General features: G+C 40.3%; 1 protein-coding gene across 4 annotated transcripts in view; it reads left to right on the top strand.

Annotated features, from left to right (window-relative positions):
• Positions 1-18,570, top strand: part of si:ch73-63e15.2 (strawberry notch homolog 2) — a 75,902-nt gene that overhangs the window by 17,583 nt on the left and 39,749 nt on the right. For 2 of the 4 annotated variants that reach the window (XM_010871565.3, XM_010871566.3), the window contains 3 exons: positions 3,670-3,878; positions 5,781-5,869; positions 10,073-10,187. In XM_010871565.3, coding sequence (XP_010869867.1) covers positions 3,768-3,878; positions 5,781-5,869; positions 10,073-10,187 — 315 coding nt within the window. In that variant the 5' untranslated portion in view covers positions 3,670-3,767. Of the gene's footprint in view, positions 1-3,669; positions 3,879-5,427; positions 5,477-5,780; positions 5,870-9,407; positions 9,517-10,072; positions 10,188-18,570 lie in introns of those variants that run through there. The other 2 variants (XM_020049182.2, XM_010871568.4) reach the window with 2 other exon arrangements.

Below are 18,570 nucleotides of genomic sequence, written 5' to 3'. Positions count from 1 at the left end.
GACACCTCTCGGTTGCTAGGAGACATGGCACAGTGATATGGGGGATGGTCGTATCCGCTGGAGGGAGGGCGGGAGGAGCGGGAATGGGCCAAGGGATGCTGGGAATATATTCTGGTGCTCCAGAGATGGCAGTGGAAATCAGTAGAAGCAAAGGAGAGGGAAAGTTTAAGTGAACGAGGTGGATAAAGGGATACTTAACACCGCCGCAGTTTATTTTTCTGATACTGGTGAAGTCATCGCCTGCTTGTGACGGTGGTAAATTGTTTCAGCCCTATTGTAGGAGTTCAGGGTCTGTCTAAGATGGTTTGTGACTACTCCATGTGTGGTTGTACCTGGTCCAGTCACGTGGTTTGGAAAACCAAAAATTGTCAGTGCAGCCCAACACCCTGGGGAGCTCCCTGTCTGCCTGTCTGTATCCTTTGAACAACATTAGGATATGAGACCTAGGGGAAGGCTATAGCCCCTGGTGCAGATGGACAGAGCTGTCTTTGTGTTGAGGGAGAGTAGGGCGGTAAAAAGTTTTAGGAGATTTGTGAGTGAGGTGGGGAAGGAAATGTGTTAAAGAAACAGCAGGCACTCACACTAGCTCGAAGGTATAGAAGAAGCAATGTTGCCTGGCTGGCAGGGCTTTGTTTTGTGTATTGTTTTCTCCTGGTGTCTGTTGAATGTGCCCTCTGACAACCACATGTCCCTTTCTGAAGGGAGTGTGATAGACGTTATACAGCCAGCCAGTCAGTCATGGTGGAGTGGAAAGCCTCTTGATATACCATGCATCACGGGGGAGATTCGGTGGGTCTGAAAGACCCTCTGGGACCCGCTCCTGTGGACTCCTGACCATACCGTTATGCATGGTATTTTCCATGAAATTGGAACACAAGGAACACGCACAAAATGAATAAGCGCTTTTCAGTTTCAGTGTCAAATTAAATCTATATTAGATACTCAGGTATCACCAGTCTATGTTTTGGCAACGTTTGGGAGTGTGGGACTTTTCTAAATAACAAAAACGTAAACCTCACAGTTTGTGTGTTTATCCGCTGACTGGCCACTGTGTTTGGGACTCCTGTATAGTGTCCGATAGGATCCCCTTTTCAGTCCATCTGCTTTCAGGTTCATGTTGTGTGTTCAGAGATGGCCTTATGCACACGTCATGTAAAGATGGGTTATTTCAGCTCGACATTGACAGTCAATGTCACTTTGTTCATGCATACACAAGCCATGATCCTTCAACACTAAGTGCAAGATGAGGTCTTGCATGTTAAATACTGAAACATCCTTTTAAATGGCATTAGAAATAAAGCACAAAACCCTGTGTCAAAGACCTTTAACAAGTAAAAGCAACACTTCCATTTAGATTTGGATTATTTAAGCTTGTAACGCCTTTACACAGGCAATGAAATGTCAAAAACTGCGTAATGGAAGGACTGAAATTTAATTGGCAACTAAGTCGTAATAGCAACAAACATGGGTGACCTCTTACAGTCTTCCCTTCCACTGGAATACTCTTTTGTTCAGAAAATGACTCTCTCTTTCTGTAATCTCGCCGCAAGAATGTGAGAACAAGACCACCACCTACTCTAGTTTTCTCTCTGCTCCTTTCTCAGTTCATGTCACCTACCACCTACCCACTTTCCAGGTGCTTGGATAGATATAGATGCTGTATATATGCGTATGCCGTTTTGGGTTTTACAACCATACCTGCAAGGTGTAAATACTGTTGAAGTTGTAAATAAAGGTGGTTTGCACTGGTTTGACCAGAATCATTTTGTTTACTAATCCAATGTTGTATAGCATTAAGAATCACAAAAAATGTTGTACTTATATTTGTTTAGAAAGGTCATGACATACTTTTAAGTTGTATTTACTGCATGTCATTTGTAGACAAGGTATGCGTCACAGTAATGGCATCAACCTGTTTATTTAGCACTTAGGTTGTATGATTATGAAATGCTTGCTAAGACATTATTTCCAAAAACAGAACAACATTTTAAAATGTTTATTCTACAAAAAAAAAAAAATATATCATATTGATTCCATTTCAACAATTCTGGGAGATGTTTTACCAAAAGTAATATTTTTTATTTTGTTGACATCACAGTCATAGTGTATTCTCCCTGCCACAGGTCCCACAGTCAACATGGCATACTTATTTTATTGTAAAAAATAATATGGAACATAATAAAATAGGATTATCATGCCATCAGACTGTTAACAACAGCTCTGCTTGGAATATAGGATTTTTTTTTTGAAAAAGTATGTAGATTTTATTTTTTGTAATTGACAATTTATGTTATAGTTTCATTGTATATATATTTTTTTCTATAGTGATCTCCCCCCCAGTACTGTATGCAGTTCTTTATAATCTAGGGTCTCTCTTCATTTTCATCTTGGAAACTGGCTATATTTTCACTCTTCAAGTAATTGTATTTACTTCACTTGTTTTATAATGTGTAGGGCATTTTATTAATCATTAGCTGGTTGCTGATTGGCTGATAGCAATGGTATATGTCAACAAAAAGGCAGGAGGGGATGTGGTATATGGCCATTATACCACGGCTAAGAGCTGTTCTTCGGCTCTTTGCAATGTATTTGTGTGATTTCCAACAACCGTACTTCCTGAGTCTATCTTGCAATTGTTTGCGATTCTCTGTTTATTGTTGTATTTGATCACCTTTAAAATCCATGTTTTTTTCTGTTGACCGGAAATTGCTTAGAGAATATAATAACCATATAGGACTATAAAGGATGTCTATGCAATATCCGGCTTTCAGTAGCATAGGCGACAGAGGTGGTCATGCACTCACTGTGTCAATAATAAAAGATAATCATGTAATTGCTTTGAATGTGCCCTCAGACCACAAATAGCAAGTGGATTCTGTCAATTCAATGCATTTCTAATTACACATGAGCAGGTACAGCATTACCTTAATTTCGCCTTGTGCCAAGAAGACCTCACACTTGAGAAACCCTTTATTTCAACTGGAGATGACAGGTTAGCCTATTAGTTAAGATGTTTGACCCCTAACTGAAAGGTTGCTAGATCAAATCCTCAAGCTGGCATCGGGTTCATACATGGCAATCTGAACAATCTATTTTGCTCTTGAGCAAGGCAGTTAACCCTAGTCAGAAAACAGGAGAAGAAATGGCTCGTAAAAGTCAAGGGAAGGGGACTTTTGTATTTGTTGCATGTGGCCACAACTTCTAAATGGCGTTCACTGCTGAGAACGGCCTGTGTGAATGCAGTGACTGGAAAATGTTTGACTTGTCTGTCAGAGGTGCTAATTGCTCAAATGTCTCAGCGCCAACCAAGCACCTGTATGTGTATGTCCCTTTCCTCCATACAGTCTTTCCAGATCCTTTCATCTGTTCTTACAAGTAATTTTAGCTTTCATTAAAAAAGTATTGTTGGAGAAATTCCAATAGCCCTTTACTTGTTGCTTTTTGTTTCTTTTATACAGCTGTTATTGTTTATCTTATTAACCATGGTTACGAATAATTTTTGAGGCGACTGGATATACTGGATGTTTTGCAGCTTCGGAACCATTATTTCGTTTTATGAAAATGTTTAGGCTACTGCTTTAAAACCGCCAGACCGATTTTTGCACAACCATGAGTGCAATATTGGGAGTGAGTAAATTGCTTGGATTGAATCCTTATGTCTTTCCACAGGTGATGGAGTGCGCTACCGGTAGTTGGTAGGAGCTCTGTAGGACACATCCAGTGTACATGCGTGACGGTCACAGGGTCATGTGTCAACCTGCAGCCTGATGCCCATCCTCCCGTCACCCTCACCGGCCATGGACGGGGAGAACTACCTTCACCCAGAGGGGCCTCAGCTCGACAGCAGCATGTTCGAAGTGGCCTCTTCCAATATGGAGGCATGTCACTCACTCTTTTACACACAACACACATACACACACACAAGTTTTTTTTTTTTTATCCTCATGGGGCCCAGAAAAACAAAATTGCATGCTCCCTTGCCATAATCTTAACCTAACCCTAATCTAACCTTACCCTCAAAGTAACATTTATGCCTAAACTCTACCTAGATCTAATGCCTAACATTAACCCTAACTTAACCAACAATGCCTGGACCTTACAGAACCCACAATTCTAACTCTAAAATTTATTGTAAGTTTGACCCTAAACCCTGAGCCAGAAATTGACTTTCCCGTCATGGGGCCCTAACATTTATTACCACGAGGCATGTTTTTCAGGTTTTACTATACTTATGGGGACATTTTGTTTAACACACTCACTGAACCTTTATTTAATGTGTTCAACTCCGTTACCTGTCCAAGTTTAACTAGTAAAACCGATCAGCAACTAATCTCCCCTAGTTTAGTAAGTTACTTCAGGACTATTGAACTTAACCCTAACCTTGAATATAAACAATGAAGATCCTGCATTAATCTATTGACGCATCAGCGGGGGGGACAACATGAATGCAGTAACCAAGAAGGCAAAAGTCAAGGACTATTCAGACTGATTCATCACTGCAATTCTGGTTCAGTTCTTCCCTTGTCCATCCTCACCTCTTCTATCTTCTATCTATTAATTCTGAAAACAAAACAGAAAACAATTGAGTTCTTAAGTTTTCAACCCCTTAAGGAAATATTTAGTCGAGGCACGTTTGGCAGCAATTACAAACATGATTCTATTTGGATTTACTTTGCACATCTGGACTCAGCAGTTTTTCCCCATTCTTCTTTACCAAATTACACAATCTCCAAGTTGTATGGGGAACTCAATTGGAATGAGGTCCTGACTTTGAATTGGCCACTCAAGGACATTCACAAACTTGTCCCAAACCACTCCAGTGTTGTCTTGGCTGTGTGCTTTCAGTTGTTGTTGTGCTGAAAAAGGAATCTTGAACCCAATCGGAGGTCCTGTGCGCTATGAATGGAGTTTCCTCAATGTCCTCCCTGTATTTTTATCAGATCATCTTTCCATCAGTCCTGACCAGTCTCCGAGTCCCTTCTGCTGAGAAGCATTCCCATTGCATGATGCTGCCACAACCATGCTTCACAGTACGGATGGCGTTCTCCGGGAGGATATGCTGTGTTAGGCTTGCGTCTAACGTTGAACCTCAAAACGGCTCATTGTTTGTCTGATCAGACTGAAGAATCCTCTTACACTTGAGTCTCCCACATTTTCTAGCAAACTCTAGCAGAGAAGTTGCTTTTTGCCGCTCTCCCCTATATTATTTTGTTTTTAAATGTTTTCTCTTGTCTTTTACTGTGTATTGATGGTGATAGATAAACAGTAGAATTCTGAGTGTGAGGAGTTAGGCAAAATAAGTGCTTTTTGAATTGCGCTGGGGCCATGACATCTTTGTGGTGACAAGTCATGTGGAAGGATGATGGGTCTGATAAGGGTCCATGTCAGGCTGATACATGTCCAGCTGTCATCTGTGTCTTCCTTTAGGAGATGCTGGTACTATACCGTGCCCCAAAGCCAGAAGAACAAAGACTTGGTAAATGGTTTGCGTAATAACCCTGGTGGTTTTCTCAGTGTCACTCAGAAATGCACTGGTGAAAATAGAAGCGTTACTAAAAGCACAAATGTAATATGGGGCATATGAGTACACCTTAAGCAGATCTTTCAGATTGTCACAGAGGTGTATCTTTATGAATGCAGAGAGCATTTCCTATATGGTTCCTGACCAAGTGATTTGACTTCATAAATACCAAGCGTTTCATGACCTTGCGATATCCAGTGCTGTGTTTGAGTGCTGGTAGGCATGGCTGAACTGATGATCATTTCATTTACTCTTGCAGAGTTCTATGTTTCCTTCTGTTTCCTGGGGAGCATTCTCACAGCAGCCCGGAGGCTACAGCACACACTGCCCTATGCAATCTGGAAACCAGTAAGTAACTAATTACTCATCATACCTGACGTGCGTTCAGATGACACGTCTCATTCTGTTATCTCTTGGTGTGTTTAATAATGGCTCTAGCTGGTGGTCAGTGTGTTGGACTTGGTCCTCTGTATGCAGCGATATCTTTACCCCTGGGATGCCGGACTAAATCAAACAAAATAATCAACAGGGCTGTCAATAAATTCCAAGTCTGGTATTAAGAAGATTTTCTTATGTTGTATGTGCATGTCTAACGTGGGTGGCCTTCAGGTGTGATTATAAATCTCCCTAATTTCCTGTGGGTTGGCTGGATGGTGTTGAGCTCCATCCTCTGTTACCTGGCCTCCCAGTCAACTGAGGTGCGTGGCACATGCTGCTCCCCTCAACCCTGCACAGAAGATCCTGTACTCTGCCTCTTAAAGGCCTTGGTTGGTCTGAATAGTTGCCTGTAGGTTAATGACATCAGTGCTTCTGTAGTTTCCCACCAGTAGCACATGGTGAAGAAAGACAGACACATCGTAGCCTTAACTGTTAATCCCTACCCAATCTTGATTTAACCAGTGATGTATTTTGCTAACTCCGTGCTGTTCGTGAGATTTTTTGTAATGAAATCGTGCCTCAGATGACGTTAGCAGGCAGCCTGTGGTTTTCACGTTTAGTCATAGTTCAGTTCACTGGTAGTAGTTTTAAAGGAGAGTTTTTTTTTTTCTTCAACTTGCTGTTACATGGTTCCTCCCCTTGAAAGACAAATACAAAAATGTATGATTCACTTTTGTCTTAAACAGCCTTTATAAACTTAATCTAGCTTTAGCCACCACTACCAATAAATCAAGTGAAGTAGTCTTGGTGTCAGAACATGTATTATTTAATGGGATATGGTTTTAATTAAGTAGGCTAGTGAAAATATAATAAGTAGGCCAAATATATTTGATACTGTAATTTATAGCCGCCTTCTACTTGCAGTCAATGCATTTGTCATAGTAGCCACTAGCAAGCCAGAAGTCCAACAAGCATGAGTGTAGCAAATCTGTTAAACATTGTTTAGAATGTAAGCATGAATTTCTTGGTCAGACCTAAAGAATATGTGGCCCAAAACGGGGAATGTAGTCTACAATATTAAGCTTGGCAAACCGCAATAATTTTCATCTTTTGAGGCCAGAGCGTTTATCTAGCTGTGTTTTACTCAAATTTATTTTTGTTTTACTGTGGCTTAAACGGCATTGCTGCTACACTGCTGAATCCTGCAGTGAGATGACGACACAAATCTGTCTCCAGTGCTTGCCTTGTGTGCATACGGACACACACACACACACACACACACACACTGACTGCTTAGCATTGGACAGTGGCTGTTTTCTGTGTGAGTATTTGTAGACGTCATTGACATGCTTTCTAACTAAATATGGAAATATAGTGTCTGTGATTGTGGTTGAGATGCTACAGGGGTCGCTTTTTCAGGGGTCGCTTTCCACAAAAGCACTTGTATCATGATGTGGTTTTGTCGCGCAATATTGCTGTCAATGTAGCTCATGCATCAGTGTTGTGAATAACACACCACCCACCAGCTTCTGTTAACGTCAAGATGCTGCTTTAAAAGCGGTGCATGTCTAGGATGTAGTCTTACAGCTGCCCTTGTCTGTGCGTGGATAAATTAAAAGGCACATTTTCTTATCTTAATTCGTCTTGTCTAATGTATCTGAATTTTTGGCAGTGCTTTCGGACTAATGCAGCAGTCTGCATTAGGGAGTTGTGGGCCCATTTAATTTAAATTCCGTTAATTCCATGACTAATTGCTACCTATCCTGAATTTAAACTGAACAAAACCTTTGTTGGCAGACATACTGATTATTGCCCGGCTGGGAAATTGTCACAGCTTTATAATCTGAGGTAGCAGCAGTGCCGTGATCCTATTGGGTGGTTGGGTTGTAAATGACTGGAAGATTTATCTTTAAAATTAAAGCTTTCCATGGATTGACAGAAGACGAAACGTTGTGGTTTTTATTTTCAAAACACTGTGGGGTACTTCTAAACCACACTGTAAAATGCATATTCATGTAAATGGACTGAGATAAAATAATGTGCAGAATGATGCTGCATGATATTTCCCCAGGGAAACCTGAAGAATTCAACTGGTAGTTTGTCTTACAGGACTTATGTGCTACGCTACGATATTTGGTTCTTCTGTAGGGTTGTTATCATTGTTACCTTTTAGAGATTGACTCCGCTATTTTAAACATGCGGCGTTTTCCAGAGTACCCTGTTCTCTACCATTAGAGTAGAAACTGCGTTGATCTTTTGTTCCCAGAAAAGATCAGCTCCATAGCCATATTAACAGTATTCTAGGTACACTTGATATTGCTTATTATATAGATACCTTTTTCAAGTGTTTCTATGCTTTATTCAATGTTTTCTGCTGAAAGAGCTGAGGTACGGACTTGATCCAATGCCACAACAGTAACAGGTGGCTTAGACTGCCAGACCAACCTACGCCACCGAGATAGATATTCTCATCCACTTTTATGTCCTACTGTCCACATTACTAAAGCTCTAAGTTTGCTATCTTAACTGGGTTTTACAGTTATGCATCAGGTGATATTCAGCAATCAATAAAGCATTTACTAGAAAACACATTACTTCCTGTCTGGCCGGCCTGGCTAATGTATTGTAGAACATGCTTGAATCAGTCCATTACATAAGTCTTTACGTCAGCCCAGGCCAGTGTATCTCAATGTGTAATATGTCATTGATTAGGCTGCCTTTAACTTCAATAGATTATCTATCAGATAATATGCTGTCTTATGTGCTTGTGAAGAATCAAAACATTATGTGCCTTGATGCAATGTTCAGCATTGTTGTGCATACCTGGGTGCACACATCCAGAGTAGTGACCGGTAAACACTTGATTAATTTCTCCAAGTTTGTCCTGATAAAGCAACTACTAGACCTATGTGGAAATTATAATTGCAAAATAATTTTTTCAATCTACAACATATGCATATTTTAGTATATTTATATAATGGGCTATATAATTTCATGGATCCTTTTCATCATCAATATCTTTGCAACGATGCTTTCCATATTATGGGAAGAAAGATGGGACATTCGGTACCATTTCTTAATACTTCCAGTATGTATCTGGATATTCCAGGAAATGCTCACTGTCTCAGATTTTCCTTTTCACAGTGCCCAATGGCTTTGTGTTATTGGAATGTTGCTACTACTGGTCATTTCACGCTGGATTTGAACATTGGTGCCATTGTTTTTGTATTTCTCTGTATTCCGGCTACTCAATAACAAAGGGAGAACATCAGAATGGCAGCAGAGGTTCCTGAGAATGCCGTTCCCTAGGATTGTCAACGCTGTTTTTCCTATGAACTGGGTAGTGATTCCAGGAAGCGATAGTGAAAGAGCTGTGCACATCTCCGTTCTGTGAAGTGCAGAGGGGAGTCACATGAACTCTGTCAGAGCTTAGTGAACTGCTAGAGAGGAAAGACACGGCAAAGCTGTGCCACCGAGGGGAGGCTGTGTTGGTTTGCGTTACTAGTCATCTCTCTAGCTTTTCTGTGTTGTCCAGTTGTTTGTGTGAGGTTGACTCAGAGGAAGACATCAGTATGGTCAGTGTAGAAATCAGTGGCCTCCATGGAACCAAATTACAGGTAGGAATCGTGTTTTAATTTTGTTCACATTTTTTCAGTTCCCTTCCCAACACGCCCACACACACATTGTTTATGGTTGGTTGTTATCTGTGGCGACATCGGACTTCAGGTGGTTCCCACAGGTGGTTCAGCTATGACGCAAAGGCTTTTTTAATTTTCACTTGTCATCAAGTTTATTTGGTTGTTAGTGTCTGTTCTAAACTGCGGATCGAAGCTCAAGTCTTCAGTATCGGTTGTTAATCCGTGTTAATATTATTCATTTGTTGAATAGCTTTGTGTTGTTTTTCCAGTTTATTAGAAGGTTGGTTTTATTAATGGCTTTATCACACATCGTTGTTATGCCTTTTTTGGGTCAGTTACAGATTTTTTTTTGTTTATTCAACCAGCTCCTTCCAAAATCTTGCGCTGTAATTGTTATTAAAAGAAAAAAACCATTTCATATGAACTTTGGCTTGTACAGAGAAACTGACATGTTTCCACCCATTGCTGTCCATGTCGGTGCTCTCCTTCTCACATAAAATTTGTTTAAGCCACCACGCCTCTTGTTTTTTTTCAGGCAATACCACTTGAATGCCACAATGCCAGATATGCACATGGATATGTTTAGCCATCCAGGTTACCACGATGATTTCTCCTCCCTGAACTTCAGCAGGAATGGAGACTTCCCTCAGGTAAGACACACTTGAGCAATCTTTCCACCTTTCTCTGCCATCCATTTCTTTCTCTCTTTATTTGCTCTATATCTTTCTCCCTTTATTTTTCAGACTGTCTTTCCATATTTCTCTGTCTAACAAAAGGCGGAGCCGCAGTTCCTTTCATCCTGTCTTGAATGTTGCATGGTTGGTTATTCCTGCTGGCAAAAACAGTGATTATAGCTTTGCGTCTGACACCGTCTAGACAGAGTAAAGAAGCTACCTGTTCTTTTTCTTGTGAAGGCTTGTTGTTACTGCACTGTAATGTGGCAGGGCTTTAGGGTTTGGGAATCAGCGTCTCTTCTGTCAGTTAGGAATATTGCGGCTTTCATTGTACTTTTTAGGAATTCTTAAAATGTGGTTCTTTTTTGGTGATTGATTGTTTTTGCATGGAGGTATTCCTCATATTTGCTGTGGAGCGTATGAACCAACAGTCACGATTAGAAAGTTTCTTACTTTGACTTTTAAATGACAGATATTTCCCCTACCAGTTTATATTTTTGTGTCATAACTGGCATTGCTGGGAATTACCAGATATTTTATGTTGTGATATGACAATGCCATATGTATTGGAAATGAACACTTTACAAACATTGAATGTTGCTGAATGGTTTGATCAGCTACAAAAAAACTACTTAAAACCAGTTTGCAACCTGTTTTGTTTTAGTCCGGGGACAGTCAACTTGTAATTTTTTTTTGTTTATGTTGTTAAAACAATACAATGTGATTTGTATGGACAAATATAACAACTCAATTTGTAAACCTGTTCCCCATCACTTAACACTGGGCTATATTTACTCTCTTCATTTCCATTCTCCATTTTAATGCGTTTTGTGTCAGCCCAGGCAGTTCCACATCCCCTCATAAAAAATGAGTTCCCCTAACAGCACATGCTAGTGACTTCTCATCTGGTCTTATTTGTATGGAGTCAAGCGCAGGGGCATCTCCTCGTTGGACCCCAGTATCTGTGTGTAAAGACGAGTGGTAATGTGTTTCTAAAGAGGCCAGTCGGTATGCCACTCAGGCCCGTACTGTCCTGTGTTATAGGGCTGGTGAGTAATGGGTGTTTTGCTGCGGCTGGGCTGGGGGCATCCCATGTTCTTAATGGAGAGCCTTTGACCCCAGCGTGGTGCCTGCCGAGTGCGCACACAAACCAATGCCCTGCAGCTCCCTGGCACTGCCCAACTGTGTGCTGTGAACTCAGACGAGTGCAGCACGCACTTCACATAACTTTGTACTCCGTTTAGAGCTAGTGTGCTGCACATTTGATTTTATTCTTTATTTTATTCTTTATTTTATTCTTTATTTTATTCTAAGTCAGCGGTTCTTAAACCTTCCGCACCGCGTAGCACCTCAGAAAATATTTTGGTGAATATATATCCATTATAGGGAGCGCAGCATACCAACGGTGGTACCCGTACCATAGTTTGAGAACCTATATTCTGAATTGTGTCTTCTACAGGGTAAAAGGATGTGGAATCGTTTTTATTTGCAGAAGAAAAAGATGATTTGTTTTCATCAGAAGATGAAGTACAGTTGTTTTGCTTGCAGCTAATAATTCTGCTCTAACTAGTACTAAAATTGGATGATGTTAGAGGCAATGCCATTTGACCATAAATGTGCTCAATTTGCCAAAATAGACATTTATTTAGTCAGAGGAAAACTGTTTTCAAACTTCAAATTTCATGGCTAACCAAGGTATCATAGGGATTTTATTTATAAATGAAGCACATACAAACATATTATACATCCAGCCTGAAATATGTTAAAACAATTATTTTGGGTCTTTTAGAATAAAAGTAATCTTTTGCATTATGTCTGAGTGTAACACCCATTACTTCCAGTAAATGTTTCCCTGTTTGATATTTTTCAGGGAATGCACTGCTGCCTTTTTAAATGAATAGAGGGGAAATAAACTGTGATTAAGTCTTTTGACGTGCTTGGTTTTTTTTAATGGACTCATGACCGCTATTTTCTCTGCTCGACTGGTATCTTTCCTCTTGGATGAAGGCCATCAAAGCTGTGTTTTTTCCCCCCCACAGTTGCATTTTGAATTGTTGCGCAATGACTGGGTTGCACGTTTCTCTCCACATCAGCCAGTTGTAGACTGAGTTGCATGTCCGCCCGTCCATCCCACCCGAAAGGCAGGTTTTCTCTCACATAGACGATTTGCTCGAAATTATAATACCATGACACTTATGATGAGGATTTTAAGAGAACAGATAGTAACTTGTCTGTCGTATAAGAACAAAATTGCATCATCTGGATTAAGGCGAGTTTTGTGGGATTTCCCGAGATTTCCATGTTGCATTGTTCTTCATTTAGATTGAGGACTTAATTAGAATCCAGTTTTAAGTGCATACTCTGAAAGATGCAGAAGCACTGTCATTGATATTTAGATGGTCTTGCCAGATTTTAATTTACAGTATAATATTGAGTGCAACCTGCAACACATTTATTTAGAATGCAGCCTGGGACTTTTGTGAGTAACGTTATTTTTTTTTTTAAAAACCTCTCATTTTGGCCTGGGTGTGTTATTCTGTATGTTTATATGTGAATTATATGGAACTACAATTAATATCTTCCCTGAGGTGGCTATGAAATACTAAGTTTGAAAGCAGTAGCTTTTGATAACATGGGGCATATATTGGCAGATACTTACTTTGCTATTTTCAGGCCCTTGTTTTGGCTAAACAATCCCCAAATTTGTATTTTTAATGAGAAATGCGTGTGGTTTCTGGTGTAGTTCGAATTGCTAGTAAGACTTCCTGTGCGATCAGACTGTTTTGAGCTCTGTGTGTAGCTATTTAAATCAAACTTGAAGGTCCTCACCTCTTAACAGATCCAGTAGCGCCCTGGCATGTAAAGCAGTGGCGCTGTCTGAATACAGCTGTGTGTGTGCTTGTCTTGCTTTCTCAGCTGTTCCTGCCGGCCCCAGAAAAGGGTGCTCAGCGTGAGGCAGGCAGACAAAATGTAAGTCACGGGGTCATGACTAATCCTTAACCACTCAACCAGGATCAACATCTCTCTGCCTCCTTCCTCAATGCCCACTCAGTGCTTTAAACATGATATTGGGGGGACCTAATTGTCCTCTTGTGCTCCTGCCTGACTGCCACAATTCATTGCACAAGCATCTTCCTTTTTTAACTATTAGGCTACAATAGACTGGTAGAGAGCTGTGTGCTTGTTTTAGTGACGAAGTTATGCAGTCTAGTATTTTGAGTCCAAATCTTTTATTTTTTTAACGTCGCCCCCGAAGTGAAAAGAAGTCAGATTTCTGGCCTTTGATAGCAATGGCATCCAATAGTGCTAGTATGTTGTTCCTCTAGCGTTGAGCTCTATCAGGATATCCTTATATTGTTGAGTGATGCACTGCATTGCTGTGTGCACAGGATGTTCCCCTGGAGGCTGGAGATAACTAAACACGGCCTTCTTCAGTCTGTTGTCCTCTCAGGAATATCATTTGACCTGTAAGTAATCTATGAATGATGTCATTAAGTGCATCACTGAAGGCTGCACTAGTTATACACAAAGAGCCTGACCCTGGTTGCTATGGAGAATGGGTTATATTTCCATTGAGCTCATGAATGTAGGAAATAGTTGCTCCTCTGACAGCAGCTACCCTGAGTGCTGCATCATTAAAATGTCTGGTGACAAGGCCCCTTCTGGTACGCAGTCAGAAACTGATTGGCTCTGAGGGTCGCTGTAATGGGACAGTCTGTGGACTGCCTTGGACCTTCGTTACTCAACGTGAGCAATGTGGTCAGGCTGTGTTGCAAGACCTTTTTGCCTGTTGTGGCGCTTGACCATTTTACATTTGAGACCGGTCAAATGCTTTTTCTTTTCGTGCAGTGTATAGAGAGCAGTAAAGTTGACTGTATAAAAATGAATAGAAAGTACAGTGGGGAGAACAAGTATTTGAAACACTGCCGATTTTACAGGTTTTCCTACTTACAAAGTATGTAGAAGTCTGTAATGTTTATCATAGGTACTCTTCAACTGTGAGTGACGGAATCTAAAACAAAAATCCAGAAAATCACATTGTATGATTTTTAAATAATTAACATGACATAATATTTGATACATCAGAAAAACTGAACTTAATATTTGGTACAGAAACCTTTGTTTGCAATTACAGAGATCATACGTTTCCTGTAGTTCTTGAACAGGTTCTTTTAGGTTCAGGTCTGGAGACTGGCTAGGCCACTCCAGGACCTTGAGATGCTTCTTACGGAGCCACTCCTTAGTTGCCCTGGCTGTGTGTTTCGGGTTGTTGTCATGCTGGAAGACCCAGCCACGACCCATCTTCAATGCTCTTACGGAGGGAAGGATGTTGTTAGCCAAGATCTCGCGATACATGGCCCCATACGGTGCAGTCGTCCTGTCCCCTTTGCAGAAAAGCATCCCCAAAGAATGATGTTTCCACCTCCATGCTTCACGGTTGGGATGGTGTTCTTGGGGTTGTACTCATCCTTTTTCTTTCTCCAAACACAGCGAGTGGAGTTTAGACCAAAAAGCTCTATTTTTGTCTCATCAGACCACACTCCCATTCCTCCTCTTACTGGTTGATAGGTGATAAAATCCTTGTCATGCAATAAAATGCTAATTCATTATTTAAAAATCATACAATATGATTTTCTGGATTTGTGTTTTAGATTCCATCTCGCACAGTTGAAGTGTACCTATGATAAAAATTACAGACCTCTACATGCTTTGTAAGTAGGAAAACCTCCAAAATCGGCAGTGTATCAAATACTTGTGTCCTGCCTGTTAGGATGCAAACCAAGACAGTGCAGAGCTTGAGATGCCTAGCAATGTGATTTTGAAGAGGACGATCTGATGGTTCAAAGGCAGATAAATCGTCAGGCTACATGAGGCATTTGCTGAGTCATTTCTATAACACACAATGACTGGATATTCTGGCTGCAATTATATCGCAGGGCTCGACAATAACAATGGCCCAATGGCCTTGGGCCAGTACAAAGTCAAGTCAGACTAATGAATCTAGCAAGTCACTGTCCCGAGCAGGCCACTGCAAAATAAATTGCGATTGAATAAAATTATTGCATTATAAACCGGACATCCTCCAGTTGTTTTGTAATCTGGCACATGCAAAATAACTACCTTGCAGCTCCTTTCGCACGCTGTTGGCCAGTCAAGAATTGAGCTGCGATTTGACGTGTGGCTGTCTGGTATTGTTTCTCAATGAACATTTAAAAACTTGCATGAGTCACTCAACTGAAAAAGGCAGCAAAGGATAACTACGAGCTCATACGAAAGGGAACATTTTTGCGTCAGGGCAAAAAATTATTTACCTGTTTCAACTTCGATGGAACTCTGTTGTTAATCCAACTAGAGCGGACAAATGTGGGTCTTTTTACAAAGGCACTGACAACATTTGCAAAAATGTCCCTGACCAGCCTTGCCAATAGCGCCTGGTCTGCATGACAGCCAAGCTGGTGGCTGACAATCCGTTTTCAGGGCCCTTGGTCGTACTGATAAGGAATTTAAATGCAGATGCCCATTGGGTGATTGAAGGACTTAAAACAACCACATACCTAGTAACTAAGACGGACCATCTGGTCGCCTTTTTCCCTAGGGTTGAATGAGTTAGGTTTTTGTTTAAAAGTGAAATGTTTATTCATTTTCATAATTAGAAATGTGATGAAAGAATTATATATATTTTTTATTATATGTGTCCAGAATGCATTTCATAATGGATTTAACATGTTAATTAACAAAAGTATTTGGTTATATGTTGTAACACCGATAAATGACAACTTCTGGAAGGTCAGTGGCAACAAATGTTAATGTTGAGCCCTGCATCCAACTGTGATCTTTTGCTCAGTTTTTGGAAAAATCAAAGCACCAATTACAATTTACCTCCCTTGAAGGCAAACAATACCCTAGAGCCCAGATCAGGCTGTGCTGTGGTAGGCCTGGTGAAGTGTTTGTGTTGAAAAGGGATGTAACGCCATTGTAACGCCAGTGTAAATAATTAATTCCTTCAACAGATCAATCTAATCTAGTGCCTTGCTCAGGCATGGGTCCAAATGGTGAGGATTCGTCATTGTATTATGACTGAGAAATTGCCCTTCAAAGCATAGTTTTCCCCTGTTATTTTACCTAAGCAACAACCTTTAGCAATTAGGTTTAAATGTTGTGCTAATGGACAGAACAACAGAGACTTTTCACCTTATCAGCTTGGGGATTAGACTCCGCGACCTTTCGTTTACTGGCCCAATGAGCAGCCTCTAGTATGTCATGTTTGTGGTGAATCATAGGCTTCTTTTTGGAACAAACATGCTTTTACAAGGCAAATTCTTACTGTGGCTGGACTTCATATTAGCTTTGAAGCATTTAACAGGACCTGTATCACTGATCAGTTTTGTTCGGCCGTATGTGGGTCCTGTTGCAGTAATTTACTTAAATATAAAAGAGTAAATGACTGAACTACTGAACACAACTTACTGCGGCTTCAGTAGATCTGTTGAGGAAGGTTTGTTAAAATGTAGTCTTGTGAGGCCACACCTCCAATCTTGTCTGGCTTCCTTGGAGGTCTGGAAACTCACCTATTAAAAAAGTTGCCTCTGACTCTCAGCGGCAAGATTTCTATTGAATGTTAGTTTTCAAAAAAGTTCGAATCACAGGCTTGCGAAAGGTGGGCGTAGCATGGTTTTGCTTTTACTTTCAACTGGATAGAACACATTTCCTGGAAGTTTTTAGTTCTGGCCTAGGTTGCAACATATCAGAAAATAATCAAACTGTTTTGAAAGAACTGTGCTCTATTCATAACATCGAGTCAATAAAGCCATTACAATTTCTCCGCTTCAATGCTGTTCTGTAGTTTTTGTGTGCCTTCCTATCGTTCGTTAGGTGAAAATCCTTTGGTACATCTGGGGTTTAGACTGCCACGCCACCTCTTTTTGTTCAGAGTTTAGAATGAGCTTTTTCCCTCACAAAACCACTAATTATTTCTACCTCATTCATACTTCTTTATTTTAGCAGAATATTGTGACAGGAGATGCGTACCGCTTTAGAAAACCCATCATTCATCATTACTAGTCCTATTACACTCACCTAACGGATTATTAGGAACACCTGTTCAATTTCTCATGAATGCAATTATCTAATCAACCAATCACATGGCAGTTACTTCAATGCATTTAGGGGTGTGGTCCTGGTCAAGACAATCTCCTGAACTTCAAACTGAATGGATTATCCAACCACATGTCCAGTGTATTATAAAAATGGCTATGTGAGGTAAAATACTTCATATTCCTTCTATAACTGTTTAAATCCCTGTGACTCACAGTACATGTCTTTTCAATATCTCAACTGACAAATTCCAGGCACTACAGCTATCGTATCTCTATCGTAACCAAATCATTTGTCGGACGATATGGGGTCTGGTGAGCGCATTAATTTTTTGATGTAATATTCTACTGACAGATGACTGAGATAGACGTAGTTCGTCTGCGCTGCATAGCTGCATTTTCCCTGTGGCCAAGTCATGTAGCGTTATCACAGCCTTGATATCCTGTGTTATTAGGTTGTTTTTGTCGGTGACTGCATCAATGACTAGCTCTACTATGATCATAATACCCTCACGATTAAGGTGATACCTTTTTAAAAGCTCACTATAATTTAATGTTTCTAAAATGTAGCCCTGATTAATTTCCGGCAGCAGCCCTTTTATGATTGTGTGTGATTTGGTCTTAGTGACTTAGGAGTCTTCTTGACTACTCGTAACTTTTCAAAGATTTAGTAGCTTTGTGAAATACTCTTAGGCCAAAATTTCCGCAGTTTTTAAGTTTGGACTGACACGCCCATTTTTGGTGAAGATTTGTAAAAAGGTAAAAGGGATCTTTAAGAAGGAAGCCTATCACTCCATTTTGCAACGCCATTCCCAGTGGACAGCATTTGATTAGAGCCATTTTCCTCCTACAAAAGGACAATGACCCAAAGCATAGCTCCAAACTATGCAAGAACTATTTTGGGAAGAAGCAGTCTATAATGGAGTGGCCTGCATAATCACCAGATCTCAAATTTGAGCTGTTGTGTGAGCAGCTTGACCATATGGTATATAAGAAGTGCCCATTAGGTCAATCCAACTTGCGGGAGTTGCTTCGGGATGCATTGGCTGAAATCTCTTCAGATTACCTCTAAAAATTGACAACTAGAATGCCAACAATATTCAAGGCTGTACTTGCTGCAAGCAGAGGAATCTTTGACGAAAGCTAAGTTTGAAGGACAATTAAAAATCATTATTTCCAAACTTTATTATAATGCCTATATTTCCTATTCATTTTGCTGTATTTCCTATTCAACATAATTTAATGTATGATTTCAAGGAAAACAA

Source organism: Esox lucius, chromosome 8 (assembly GCF_011004845.1).
Source record: "Esox lucius isolate fEsoLuc1 chromosome 8, fEsoLuc1.pri, whole genome shotgun sequence".
Classification (NCBI taxonomy): Eukaryota; Metazoa; Chordata; class Actinopteri; order Esociformes; family Esocidae; genus Esox; species Esox lucius.
The sequence above is the reverse complement of the archived record's forward strand: the minus strand, read 5'-3'. Positions and strand labels throughout refer to the sequence as shown.